General features: G+C 55.4%; 5 protein-coding genes across 8 annotated transcripts; 1 reads left to right on the forward strand and 4 right to left on the reverse strand.

Moving 5' to 3' along the window:
- Positions 1–96: 96 nt before the first annotated feature.
- H310_09477 (hypothetical protein) lies at positions 97–783 on the reverse strand (the record flags this gene model as incomplete). Its single annotated transcript, XM_008875561.1, has 1 exon — positions 97–783. The coding sequence occupies one exon, from the start codon at positions 781–783 to the stop codon at positions 97–99; it is 687 nt and encodes a 228-aa protein (XP_008873783.1).
- A 1,096-nt stretch (positions 784–1,879) lies between these two features.
- Positions 1,880–3,867, forward strand: H310_09478 (hypothetical protein). Of its 4 annotated transcripts, XM_008875565.1 has the most exons (7): positions 1,880–2,111; positions 2,163–2,428; positions 2,476–2,661; positions 2,762–2,830; positions 2,922–2,992; positions 3,054–3,218; positions 3,351–3,867. In XM_008875565.1, exons 1-7 carry the CDS (start codon positions 1,961–1,963, stop codon positions 3,817–3,819), a joined length of 1,377 nt encoding a protein of 458 aa, XP_008873787.1. In that variant the 5' UTR covers positions 1,880–1,960; the 3' UTR covers positions 3,820–3,867. The 4 variants fall into 4 exon arrangements, with proteins under 4 accessions (XP_008873787.1, XP_008873786.1, XP_008873784.1 ...); XM_008875564.1 differs by having other exon boundaries at positions 1,880–2,428; XM_008875562.1 differs by having other exon boundaries at positions 3,054–3,867.
- A 367-nt stretch (positions 3,868–4,234) lies between these two features.
- Positions 4,235–5,882, reverse strand: H310_09479 (hypothetical protein; the record flags this gene model as incomplete). Its single annotated transcript, XM_008875566.1, has 8 exons — positions 4,235–4,422; positions 4,471–4,580; positions 4,632–4,741; positions 4,829–5,150; positions 5,217–5,446; positions 5,492–5,551; positions 5,598–5,726; positions 5,817–5,882. The coding sequence occupies 8 exons, from the start codon at positions 5,880–5,882 to the stop codon at positions 4,235–4,237; spliced, it is 1,215 nt and encodes a 404-aa protein (XP_008873788.1).
- A 249-nt stretch (positions 5,883–6,131) lies between these two features.
- H310_09480 (hypothetical protein) lies at positions 6,132–9,663 on the reverse strand (the record flags this gene model as incomplete). The annotated part of the gene is made up of 15 exons (XM_008875567.1): positions 6,132–6,368; positions 6,417–6,566; positions 6,626–6,835; positions 6,882–7,066; positions 7,116–7,167; positions 7,216–7,344; positions 7,392–7,521; positions 7,591–7,640; positions 7,716–7,788; positions 7,851–7,951; positions 8,007–8,175; positions 8,538–8,844; positions 8,891–9,170; positions 9,217–9,450; positions 9,523–9,663. 15 exons carry the CDS (start codon positions 9,661–9,663, stop codon positions 6,132–6,134), a joined length of 2,448 nt encoding a protein of 815 aa, XP_008873789.1.
- A 405-nt stretch (positions 9,664–10,068) lies between these two features.
- Positions 10,069–12,043, reverse strand: H310_09481 (hypothetical protein). The gene has a single exon (XM_008875568.1). The coding sequence runs from the start codon at positions 11,861–11,863 to the stop codon at positions 10,175–10,177; it is 1,689 nt and encodes a 562-aa protein (XP_008873790.1). The 5' UTR covers positions 11,864–12,043; the 3' UTR covers positions 10,069–10,174.
- Between the last annotated feature and the right edge of the window lie 403 nt (positions 12,044–12,446).

Consider the following 12,446-nt stretch of genomic DNA (forward strand, 5'->3'; position numbering starts at 1 on the left):
GTCAGCTTGCTCACTCAGCGTTATGTGCGGGGGGCATGATGCACTTGTACCACGTGCTATGGATAGTGTAAAAGGGTCAAGTAATGAGTCTGCTAGTTAGTTGGCTGCTCGACGTGACCAGACTGCAAGTAGCTCTCGGCCTCGACGTGGTTTGATCGATCGGGTAGGGGCATGCGTGGCTTCAAGAACGAGGCCCGCTGGCTCCAAAATGCGGCGGTAGTCATCCAGTGACAGCACGTATGGTGGGCCATCAGTGTTGGATGACAAAGGGGACGTGGACGACGGCGGCAATGCCAAGGGAAAGAGCAGCGTGAGAAGTCGACCGGTATCGGGTCGAAGGAGCGCATGGAATTGCGCGGCGCAAGCAGCTCGCATATCGGGTTCAATTGCAGCAAAGAAGAGGTAGTCGTAGATCAGGTCAAACGAGGCCAGTTCAAGGGGAGAAGTGGCGCTCGTGGCAAAAAAGTCGCCGTGGACGAGCGAAATCGCGTCGGCATCGCGTCCGACGTTCGCTCGTGCAATATCGATGGCTTTCGCCGAAATGTCCAATCCTGTAGGCTCCCAGCCTTGAGAATGCAAGTGCAACAGATCAAACCCCGATCCGCATCCTGGCACAAGCGCCGTGCGGCGGTTCGCAGTAGATGACGGGGGAGACAGCTTCGCCAGACCTTCCACAAACGAAGGGTTCACTCCCTTGAGCTCCCATGGCGTCACTTTCTCGCTCCATGCCTTCTCCCAGTCGCGTCCAACTTTGTCAAAGAAATGCCGGCGATGGCTCGGCATCTGTCCACGGACGCCGCCGCCCCACACCCGCCTCATCTTGAGCATGTGTCCGTAGAGTGTGCGTTAAAATCCTTAAAACCGTTTTTACTGCGATTCTCAATGGGTTTCGACAGCGTTCAAACGTTTAAAACCGTTTTTACTGGTTTAACACGACGGGATGTCGGGGTTTCGAGGTTTCGGGGTTTCGAGGTTGATATGCCATCAGGGTCGACACGCCACTGGCCACGTGCTCGATGGCATCGACTGCCAGCGACGACACGAGCTCAATTTGCACCAGCCATGTCGCATTGACTTGGCTGTTTCCAGCTTCACTGCCGGCGGCGAGGTCGGAGCGCTTCCAGATGAATAGGCCACGAAGTACAAGACACTTGGCGAGCGTAGGGAACCCCATGCACGTCGAACGGGGGTCGCCGTCTTTGTGGACTTCCTTGCGCTGAATTTGGCGGTCCAGTTCTTTATTCCCCAGCCAACGACACCAATGGTCGAGTTACATCCCCGAAACGCGTGGTCGCGTGCCTTTGCAAGTGTTTTGGCACTGTCCCCCTTGGAGTCGACGTTGTGAGTCCTTTGCACGATGACTGCCAAGGGTACACCTCGTGACTTGGCCGTCTCGGGGACCCTCACGCAATCTCATGAACCTCACCAGCTTCAAGAATTGGCGCGGTCGTGAAGGCGATGGAAGTGCTCGATTTCCATCCCGCACGCAGGATACATGTAAAGCCCTGGCCGGCAAAGCACACCTTTTGAGAGACGCAAACAGCACTGAGTTCACTCGAAGCTGTCGACAAACGTCAAGCAGTGTACCTCGACGTTCAAGTGCTTGATGAATTCAAACTGCATGCCAGCGTTGCATCCTCTTTCGTCGCAACTGGCGCAAGTGTCCGAAGAAATGGCATTCTTGTCGATGCCCCCAAAGATAGGCGACCCAGACGTTGCGGCGCCCGTGATGCCCTTGCCAACGTCAGGATTTCACTGCGTCGCGACGCAGTCCCGAGTTAACGCACGGATTGAGCTCGTCACGAGCATGGAGAAAATTCTCGTGTATGACTGGACAAAAGACAAGCGTACACCCATTTTGATTGGCTTATTTCATCTATTCCACATCTTCCACCAATCAAACTGCAAGGTAACTCCACATCGACGCTCTGTCTGGTCGCCGCCGCCACTGAAACCCGCCATGCCGAAAGAGTTCCAGCCGCTGCTGTCGCCGCCGCCTATATCCACAGACGAATGGCGCCATGTCCTCGTCATTACGATCCCGCTCGTGATGCTCCAAATTCTAGAGTACTTGCCTCAGCCCATCCTCAACATGTATATCGGTCACCTGGGTACGCCGTGTCGTCGAGGAGATTGCGGAAAAACGTCATGCCAACCTGTAGCTCTGGACGAAAGTGAAAGCCGCGTCGTGTTGGGTGCAAGTGGGCTTTGCTCGCTCTACTTTACCACGACGGCGTATAGCGTGATCATTGGGTTTAGTACGGCCATGGATGCATTGACTGCCCAAGCGCATGGCAAAGGTCGTGGGGCTGAGCTTGGTGTCGTGTTGCAGACGGCGGCGTTGTGCGCGGGGGCGCTCTGTGTGCCGCTGGCGTTGGTGCTGTACTTTTCGGGGTTCATTCTGCACGCGTGGGGGCAGCCAGACGAGGTGGGTACGTCGAGAAGGCAATCGCATTGTTCACGTCGCTTTCGTAGATTGCAATCGCGACCCAAGTCTTGCTGCGGTGGTTCATGCTCGGGATTCCCCTTGTGTTTGCGTACGAATTCTTTAAACGCGTGCTCCAGGGCCAGAACATTGTGTGGCCCATCGTGGGTTCCATTGCAGCAGGCGTCGCTGTCGCGCTGACGCTGGGCTACGTTCTTGTGTTTTACACGGGCCTGGTACGCGAGTGTGTGAGGTCCGCTCCCACGTACTTGCTGTCGAGGGCTGCTACGACGTGTTGGGGCCAGTCGACGGCTCACTCATGTCCGCGTTATGTAGGGCTACATTGGCGGTACGATGGGCATGATGGGGTTCTATACGGTGACGCCCGTCCTTCTTTTTCAGCTGGTGCGTTTATCTGTTTCCTGTGCATGCTGTCGACTTGCCTGGTTGCAGCGCGGATGTCGTCGCCGATGGCTGCACTGACCTGTTCGAGTAGTTGCACACGAAGAACATGCACTATGACTGGGAGGCCGCGCGCGCCAAAGTCCCTGCCTTCTTGTGCTTGAGGTACACATCCACGGTTAACTTCGGCATGGCTCGTGGATGCGACTGACATGGCCTGTTGTAGCTTCAACGGTTGGATTATGTTTCTGAGCGAGTTTGCCGGCATTGCCGGCACGTCGTTCATGGCCGGGTCGCTGCCAAATGCTGGCACGGCGCTGAGCGCCAACACAATCTATTCGGGGTTTCGATCGCTCTTTGGCATGGTTTACCTTGGGATTGGGTTCACCAGGTACGTGGGGTGCCGTCCTTGTTGCATTGTGTACATGGGCGTCGAATCCATCGAGATCTGTCCCTTGTCTTGGACATCTTGATATGCCAACGCGACGCCGTCTTTGATATATGACTGACACGCACGTTGTAGCTCGGTGCGGGTTGGCAACGCCCTCGGGGGCAACCTCCCCGTGCGCGCCGAATTCGCGGCATGGCAAACGGTCAAGATCAGCTTGGTGTGGGCAGGCATCTCGACCTTGGCCATGGTTGTCATCGGTCCACTCTACGCCACACTGTACACACAAGATCCCGACGTCCTAGCCGACGCGACGACGCTCTTTTACGTGACCGCGCCGTTCCAAGTCATGATGGGCATCTGGGGCGCAGTCCAAGGCACGTTTCGAGGCAGCGGCAAGCCGCATCAAGGAGCTATCGCAAACATCCTCGCGTTTGTCGTTGTCGGGTTTCCACTCGCATGGAGCTTGTCCAAGATGTGGGGCATCGTTGGGCTATGGCTTGGCGTGTCCGGAGGCTTTTGCCTCTGCGCCATCTACGGCATGTACTGGCTGCTGCACGCAGACTGGGACGCGATCGCGGACGTGACCTCCCAGCAAGTGTAGAAATGGCTATCGTCGTTGAATAAATTGAAGTACATGTTTGTGGCAAAACGTGCTGGGCGTGCGGATGTTGCAACATGTACGTGAGGCGCGCGCGGAAGGAAGTGGTCGCGGCGGGTTGTTGACACTGTGTGGACGCTACATACACTTGGCACTGCGCCACCCGCAACTCGATCGACATCGTCACGGGGCGGCACCATCCCGGCGACGCTGTGCACGTTGGCCAAAATCGTGCAATCGTTGGCCTTGAGACCCCCAACGCGTCCGGTAGATCGTGGCCGCTCGCTCGAACACATGCCAACTGGCCCCAACTGTCCCTTACCCATGGACCATGCACCCCCCCACACACTACGGCTGCGCATCTGCCGTGGTTGCCCAACATGTCGTACAACTCCGTGAAGAAGAGGGGAGATCGATGTTAACGTGATTTGGTCATGGGGGACGCAAATACCTTGGCTCGTTCCGGGTCCACACGCTCGTCGTGGCTTATAAACAAAATCTCGGGTTGGATCGGCGACAGCATGCCTCCATGGGGCGGCGCTGCGTGTGATGGCGATGCCAACGCAGGCAGGACTCTGTCGAGTGTCTGGTTGCTCATTGTCGGCCCTACCAAGCGACGTCGGTCCCTAGCCACGGCCAGAAGATCGTGTATACTAGATGGATGGTCCACACGACCCCATGCCGTTGGTTTCACGTGGGTTCGAAGAGGCACTTTGGGTTTCCGCAGACGTCCTTCAAATGGTTGGTTGGTCACGGGGTCGAATCTACCGAGGCCACGATGGTCGTCATGCACGCCATGCGCGGGGAAACATTACCCATGGACGTAGGCTTGGGCGTTCCGTTCATGGGCAATGCGATTGAGTGCTCGTTCGTGCATCGCGTCTTCCAGTGCCTCGGCCCGTGCCCGAATGGCCTTGTTCATTTGCTACACCATCGCTGTCCGTGAGTCCATTGCACAGCAGCACCGATTGCCAGCAACTCGATACACGAACGAATCGACGGTAGAACGTACCGTCGACTTCATGCAGTGGAGCCGTCGATTCCCGACATTCGTGACGGCTTCGTATTTCTCTGGCCGGAGGATCTCGTGGTTGAGGATGTTGTACAGCTTGCCTGCACTAAACTGCTCGCCGTGGGGCAGTTTGTCGTCGCGGTCGATGCCGTGGACCCTTTCTTTGGCCGCACGGGCCTCCACGAACGCCATTTCTTTGGTCGAGTCGTAGTACCGCACGAGGAGTGGGTTGAAGTCATGTGTTTTGTTGAACTTTGCAATCGCGTGCTCGTGCAGCCGCGCCGCGTCTGCTTGCGATCTCGCGTCGTGGTTGGTGTGGTACCTAAGCGGCATATGCATTCCATCAACTTGTTTGGGCCGAGCAGAGTGGAAAGATCATGTGGCTCACTTGTTGCTGATCACGTTAAACGGTCGCCCGAGGTGTTGGCTGTCGACCATCTTCTTTCCGAGACCGTCGGACGGAGCAATTTGAACGGGCGGGACGTCCAAGTCCTGGTGGTTCACAATGTTGTATGGCGCGCGTGTGTTGGGGGGACGGAGCGCGGACTCGACCGGCTCGACTTCGGCCGTGTGGTGGTTGATCAAGTTGAACTTTTGGACGTAGCGGCTTTGTTTTGCCTACGTGTCGTTGGGTGGGGTCGGCGACGTCGGGGTCCTACTCACTTTGGCATCGGCAAGGGCTTGCATGCGGGCTTTGATTTCCCGGTCTTTTGTAGCCGCTTCCTATGGTCCCCATGAGACAACACAGCAGCGCCATAAGTGTCAACACCCGCTGCACGTCGCGGTACTGCGCTTGAATCAAGTCGTACTCGCGCTCTTCGCGAGACTTTTCATATCGAGTGATGTGACGCACAGGATGTTGTTGGTCTGGCCGCCACGGGAGAATGGCTTTCGACGCCTGAAGCACAGCTTAGCATCCACTGCGATGCACGTGGGCTCGCCACACGCCTCAACTGGACATACGCCACATGCACGCACACAAAGGTACCTTGTAGATTTGCAAGTCCTCCCCCCATGAGGTCCCCCTTGGCAAGAGGTGAACCGGCGTCGTCATCGCGTCGGCGCTGTCGAAACCACCCTATTTAAAAACGAGCGATCGAAACGTTTGTCCATTTTGATTGGTTGAAATAGTAACGTCTGCGAATTTGATTGGCGAATGGATTCCTCCGACAGCGGGCACGTAGCCGTCGGTCGACTTACGCGGTCGCCCCCATGGCCAACGACGCGTCCTTTCGCAGCTGAGGTTCGGAAGCAGCGAGACATTTGGAAGGGTGACCGCATGGCAGGCAAGGAAGGTTGCATTTTACACTCTGGGGTCACTTGCCGACGTGGATTTCCGGTAGTACTCGTTGAAGTCGAGCCGAAACGTGAGATACGGCAAGTTGTCCGACCCGAGCGCCTGTTGCTTCAGCAGGTCGAGAAACGCTACGATTTGTGCGTGGTAATCGGTGGCAATCGTTTGCATTTGCTTGACCAGCGCGCCAGACCCGTCCAGCGCTGACTTTGCGCGGGGCTGGTCGTCTGTAATTCCCCACGTCGTCTACGACCGAATGCGACAGTGTCCACACATTCGCAACGAGGAATAAACCTGGCTCATGCGTTCTTGGCGATCGTAGAGCTGTCCTTCGCGCACGGCGGTCGTGTAAATAGCTTCCTGCACTTTGGAGAATTTGAGGATGGTTTCGAAGATGCCTTTCAACGCAACGACGAGGTTTTGGTTTTCGTCCAACATAAACGCCTACACACAAGATGCATCAGTCGTCCAAGATCATCACCATCATCCGTGGCATGCCGTACGTTGGACTGGATCCGTTGCAAGTAGGCCGAGTGGGCGTCGATGAGCCCGTCCAAGTGGGTCGCGCACTGCACGTCGTGCACGAACGAGTGCCACGACCCGTCGAGGACTTCAAACATCATGTAGTTGTGCAAGTTGGTTGTAAAGTGGATCATTTCGGAGCGTAGGAGGTTGCCTTGATGCAGCACTGCCCACGCATGCGGCAGTTTTTTCTACACAACGCGTGTCCGCGTCGATCGAACGATAGAGTGTGCGTACGCTGATCAAGTGGACCAAGTTCATGTCGCGTCCCCAGCACGTGCTCAACGAGTATTCGACGCGCTTGACTTTGAACAGAAACGAAAACATTCGCAAGTACTCGGACATGGACGCGTCAGGGATCACCGTGTTGAGTGGCGCTTGGAGCTTGTAGTGGAGTGCAAACACATCCCACCCTTCTTCGCCTACGCCGAGTCCCCCAATTCGTGATTGTGTTGCCAGCAGTCGAACTACCTGAAGAGGCTTGATGGAGCTTCACGTCCAAGCGGCTCAAAATGTCGCTCGTCTAGGTGAGAGGAGGCACGTCCTGTCCAACCACACGCGAAGAACGTACCTCGAATTTGGCATTTGATGCATTCAAAGCCGTTTCCAGGACGCTCATGAGGTTGTGTCGGTAGATTTGAGTCGCTCGCTTGGACAGCTCGGGTTGAAGGAGATCCATCAGGTACTGGATAAAGTCTCCCTATGCACACGCGTGATCGTCTCTGTCGACGACAGTCCTCTCCGTACTTGGCCCAGCAACAAGTACTGCTTCAGTGCTCGGCAGTGTTCGAGCAATTGGTGCTTGTTCAGCAAAAGTTGTGTCACATAATTGTTCGTTTCTTTCGCAGCGGCAGTGATCCACTGCTGGAATTCCATCCTACCGATGGCATGACCACGTTTGAGACGCACGCCTGTTGTCGTGTGGACGAAAGCGATGTATTCGAACCAGTGATCAAATGTGAGGTTGGACGTGCGCAGCTGCGTGTCGAGAGTCCACTAAGCCACGATTCAATACATCGTAGAGGGTTGTTGCTGGCGTAGGTGAGCCATCGTCGTGCAGAAGGCTCGTACCTCCGAATCCCCGCAGCATGTTCGAATAAAGTTGATACTCTTGCCCATCACGAAGATCGTGTTGGCAACGTCTCTGCGCATGGCAGGGCCGCCATTTTAAGGATTTCTAGCAACGCCGTCGTCGACGTGTTGTACCTGGGGATGAACTGAGGCAACATGGACCATCGCAGCGAGTACTTTTGACTCCACAAGAAGTCATCGTCGACGGTGGCGTCACACGCAACAAAAAACTCTTCCTACAACATCATAGTGGGTTTCAAATCCTCCATGCCTTTCTCGACGACGACGTACGTAGGTGTCATCTAACATTCCTTCCAGAGTCCACTTCTGAATCATGTTGAGGAGCGGCGTCGCGACTTGGTTCAGGATGGTCGCTATGAATTGCCGCACAAACGGGTCGCCATGCTCCATGTACAGGTAAATTCCCGAAGCCAACGCCCCTCCGACCAGGCCATCCACGCTATTCCAGAACTTGCATGGTCAAGGAGGGACCTTACTCTGCCGACGTCGCCAGTCCAAAGCCCCATTACAGGTGATGCGCCTTGCAGAGTGAACCAACCCAGCGTTGTCCACCTCCTTTGAACGCAAACACGGCCATCTCGTGCATTCAAATGGGGATTCCATGACAAAAACCATCACGAAAAACATAGTCAGGTCATGTTTCAAGACACACATTTCAATCCGTAGCGCATTCAAAGAGCACGCACGCCATGTAACCAGTGCCGTCTCCATCAACAACACAAACGACAAAACACATTCATATCGGGCAAATATAGCACCGTGATGCCAGTGAACAGTCTTGAAAGCCCGGAAGGTCCGCACCTGTCGACAAGCGCCGCCATGACTCGTAGGCGGTCCAGTGGATCCTGTGTCCACACGATCAGGCGTTTGAGGGTCAAGTCGGGGACGCCTGCAGACTCTGGCAACGGATACTTGCCGGCGTCCAGGTCAACTTGAGCACTGAGGATGGCGATGAGGCGGTAAAAATCGCTCAACTCGGCTTTCAGCGCGTGGTGAAAGCTCTGAATGACGACTCCGTCCGACGACATGGCGGATCGCGCCAAGAATTGCTGGATGCGGTTGTACAGCCATCCGACTTCCGTGAGCTTACGAATGAGATCTCGCATGGCTACGTCAGGCGTGATGGAGATGAAACGAGGAAGAAGATCACGTACGAAGAGACACGCCGACATGCCGCGCCACTTCAAATCGATCAATTGATGGATTGTAAAAGATGTACTTCGAGTCGATGCCTTGGAACGCATACAGCACTTCTTGGAGCAGGACGGCTTCAGGAATGTCGATGGCGGCGCCTGTGTCGTGTTTGCGGACGGCTGCGCGATACGATTCTTGTTGCATGTGCTTGTCATGCCAAGAAGAAGTAGATGGGCGCGACGGCATCGAAGGATCGGACGGATATGGAGCATTGTGTGGAGTGGATGTCGAGGTGGGGTCCTGCAGGTGAGGATTACGATCATGTGGGACGATCATGTTGACGTACTGTCTTGACGGGTTGCCCTAACTTCATCGCAGGGAGAGGCGGTACGTACAATGTCGTCGAGTCCGTATCCAAGCTCAGTCTCAAGAGCACCGTCAACAATGCGGCCTTCCTGTGGAGCATTCCGTGCGTGATAAAGTCCTGGTTCAGCGATTCGAAGCGCTGCACCGCCAGCTTTGGGTCGTATCCGATAGAAGACTCCTTGAGGTGTCGTATAATCTTCTGTGTCACTCCCATCTACATCGTCCCACAAGAAAACACAGGATGGCCCGTCAACATGACGACGATGAAGCTTCGAGTTGAACGCACCATGTCGTTTGCGCGATACTCCACGTCATGCGCGTTCCCGTACCTGGAAGAGAGAATACGCAGAGATAGAGACATCAGGGACACATTCGGACTTCCATGAAGACTCGTCACGAGCGCATCCACCAGCGCCGGAACGTCCATTGCGCGCGGCAACAATGGAGTACTTTATGGAATGGTGCAAACGTATTATGAAATTCCCCCTTTGTCGAAAATGCAATATACTGAGGTACTTATTTTCCAAAATAGCTCTTCAAAACCTGTGAGATTTTTGCAATTTTTTCATAAATGTTTCAGACGTTTTGCATGAGCAGTGTCCAACATATCAATTCTTCACATGCTCGAGATGCAGGTAAGCCGAATCCAAAACGTGCGTGGGAGAGTTGATGTGTGAGCCCTGTGCAGCCTAGTCCCATGCGGGGGGTGGGAAAGATTGCTATGCATGCCGCGTGGTGAGAGTTGGTCCGTTGCTAGCGATGCATGTGATTTGTTGCGGCGTTGCCATACGGACACAACCACATCGGAGAATTCGGCGCACGGAACATGGCATGTAGCAACGAGCACCCGCATGTTGAGTAAAGCGAACATTTCAATCTTGTGATTGATTGGAAAGACGAAGATCTCGCTCTAGAGGAGACATGTCCGGGGTGAAGGCTTACTCAACCGCTTGGGCCGATATCGCGCCGTCCTTAGCCATGCGTTCGCCAATTGTTCCCTTGAGGAAACACACGCCTTCGCGGTGGGAGTACCCCACACATGCCTCAAGTTCCAGGCAAAGCCCGCAACAGTCGGCCGAATCGGCCGCCTCGACGCCGTAGATGTCCTGTCCAGGGATGTCGACGTTCAATTCCGGCGCCGTGCACACTCGAGTTTTTGACGGTGTGGTGGTGGGAGCAGGTTCATGTGTGACCGTCGGTGCGGGGGTCGGACTCCTGCCGCCATCATTGAGCTTCAGGTTCCCGTCCGAGTCGACCATGTTGGCTGCATTCACGCGACCAAATCCGTACCGGTGATTTGGCCATGCATTGTCCGGCGCGTCGCCGCAGTTGACCGCCCCATGACCGATCACCGTGCCGTTTTTCAACTTCCATTCCTGCGGCTCTGGCTGAAGCATGTCGCGATCAGCTGTCGTGGTCAAGAGGCCGAAAATCTCCTCGTACGTCAGGTCATTTAGCTTGCCTTTCAAGAGCGCGATGACACCCGCGACATGCGGCGACGCCATCGACGTTCCCGCAAGGGCTATGTAACCCTCTGGGTCCTTGGCATGAGCCGATACGGTGAAGAAGCCCGGGGCGACGACATCTGTCTTGCCGCGCCATCCCGCTGATGGCAAGGAATTCGTCATCGCCGCCGCCTTGAACGCTGGACCTTTCGAACTGAAGAACACGAGCTGAGTTGGGTCGTTCTCGTACGACCCGACGGCCACGACGTTTGGGTACCGCGACGGGTTGCCCATGGTGGCGCATTTGGGGCCACTGTTCCCCGCCGAGAAGACTGGCGTGATCCCAACAAACTGCCAAATCGCCACGATGTCTTCGAACCACCCGTTGTACTCGTTGCTGTCGTCGCCCCAGCTGTTGTTCACAACATCCGCACCGAGTTTGCACTCGGGGTGCGTGCCGTCCCGTCGCGTCGGGCACATCATAAACTGCGCGCATTGCACGAGGGCGAGCTGGCTTCCCGTAGTGCTGTTCATGCCCATGCATGCAATCCATTCCGCGTCGGGAGCGACGCCGATCCCGTTGGCCCCGACCATCGTCCCGATCGTGTGGGTCCCGTGGACGTGCGAGTCGACGGGCAGTTCGTTGTCCGACCCGCCCTTCGCGTACGGGTTGAACCACCCCTTGCGCCGTCGAAAGTTGTGCTTGATCGCGTCGTGTTCGGCGTTCGCGCCGGTGTCAATGGACCCCACGACAACGCCGCGCCCTGTGATGCCATGGCGCCACAAGTTTGGCGCGCCAACGGTGTCTACACCCCATTGCACAGTTGTACAGTCGTGGGAGACGTTCATGCCAACCGCTTCAACATTTTTCGCCTGTGCGTTCTTGTATTGGGGCACTGCGACGCCGCCATCCAGCGTCGAGTGCAGGCGCACGGTGAATGGCATGTCGATCTTCTTGACAGACGCCATCGCTGCGATGCCGTGGACTTGGTCCTTGGTCAACGACGTGCAGAACGCAGCCTTCTTGATCCATACATGTGTACACTGCACTACGGGAAATTGCGACACGAGGTCGTCCGCGGTTTTGGTCATGTCAGCGGCCAGCGCAGAGTACATGTCGGTCCGTCGGGCGTGAAGTGAACCGCCTTGATCGAGCACCGACTCGAGCGTTACCGCTATCATGAACTTCACCACGTCGGACTGCACGTACTCGACGACAACGTCCGCCGGGGCCGCTGCTTGGAGCGCGCGATGGACACCCGATAGAGACCTTGGCAAGCGTCTGGCACAGCATGGCCATGAGCGCTGGGAGGTTGAGTCGAGTTGCCGAGAACATGGGCGTACTGCCTTGCTTGATCGAAGCGAAAATTTTGAAAATGACTGGCGTCGCAGGCCATTCTAGCGCGTTTTCGCGCCATTGATGGGGTATTTACTGATGCAAGTGGCCGTACAATACTTTACTTTTAGTATTGGATTTTTCGAGATTTTGGATGATGTCGCACTTCGTCGTTGCGTACTGTCATTTTGAAACGATAACGTTATGCTGTCTTTTTGGAAATGACAGAGTGATTTCCGATAACACTCACCCACTCTCAAATGATCAATAGAGCTTGGGAGCAGTAAGTAACGACATGAGCAGAAAATCACATATATAGGAAAAAACCCTCTCCATTTACAATATAACTGGTCACTTGGTGACAGATCGACATCCTGATCAATGACAGCATCTCTGACTTGAGGTACTCTCTCAATTGATATGACTAAT

Source organism: Aphanomyces invadans (genome assembly GCF_000520115.1).
Source record: "Aphanomyces invadans strain NJM9701 unplaced genomic scaffold supercont1.21, whole genome shotgun sequence".
NCBI lineage: Eukaryota > Oomycota > Saprolegniomycetes > Saprolegniales > Verrucalvaceae > Aphanomyces > Aphanomyces invadans.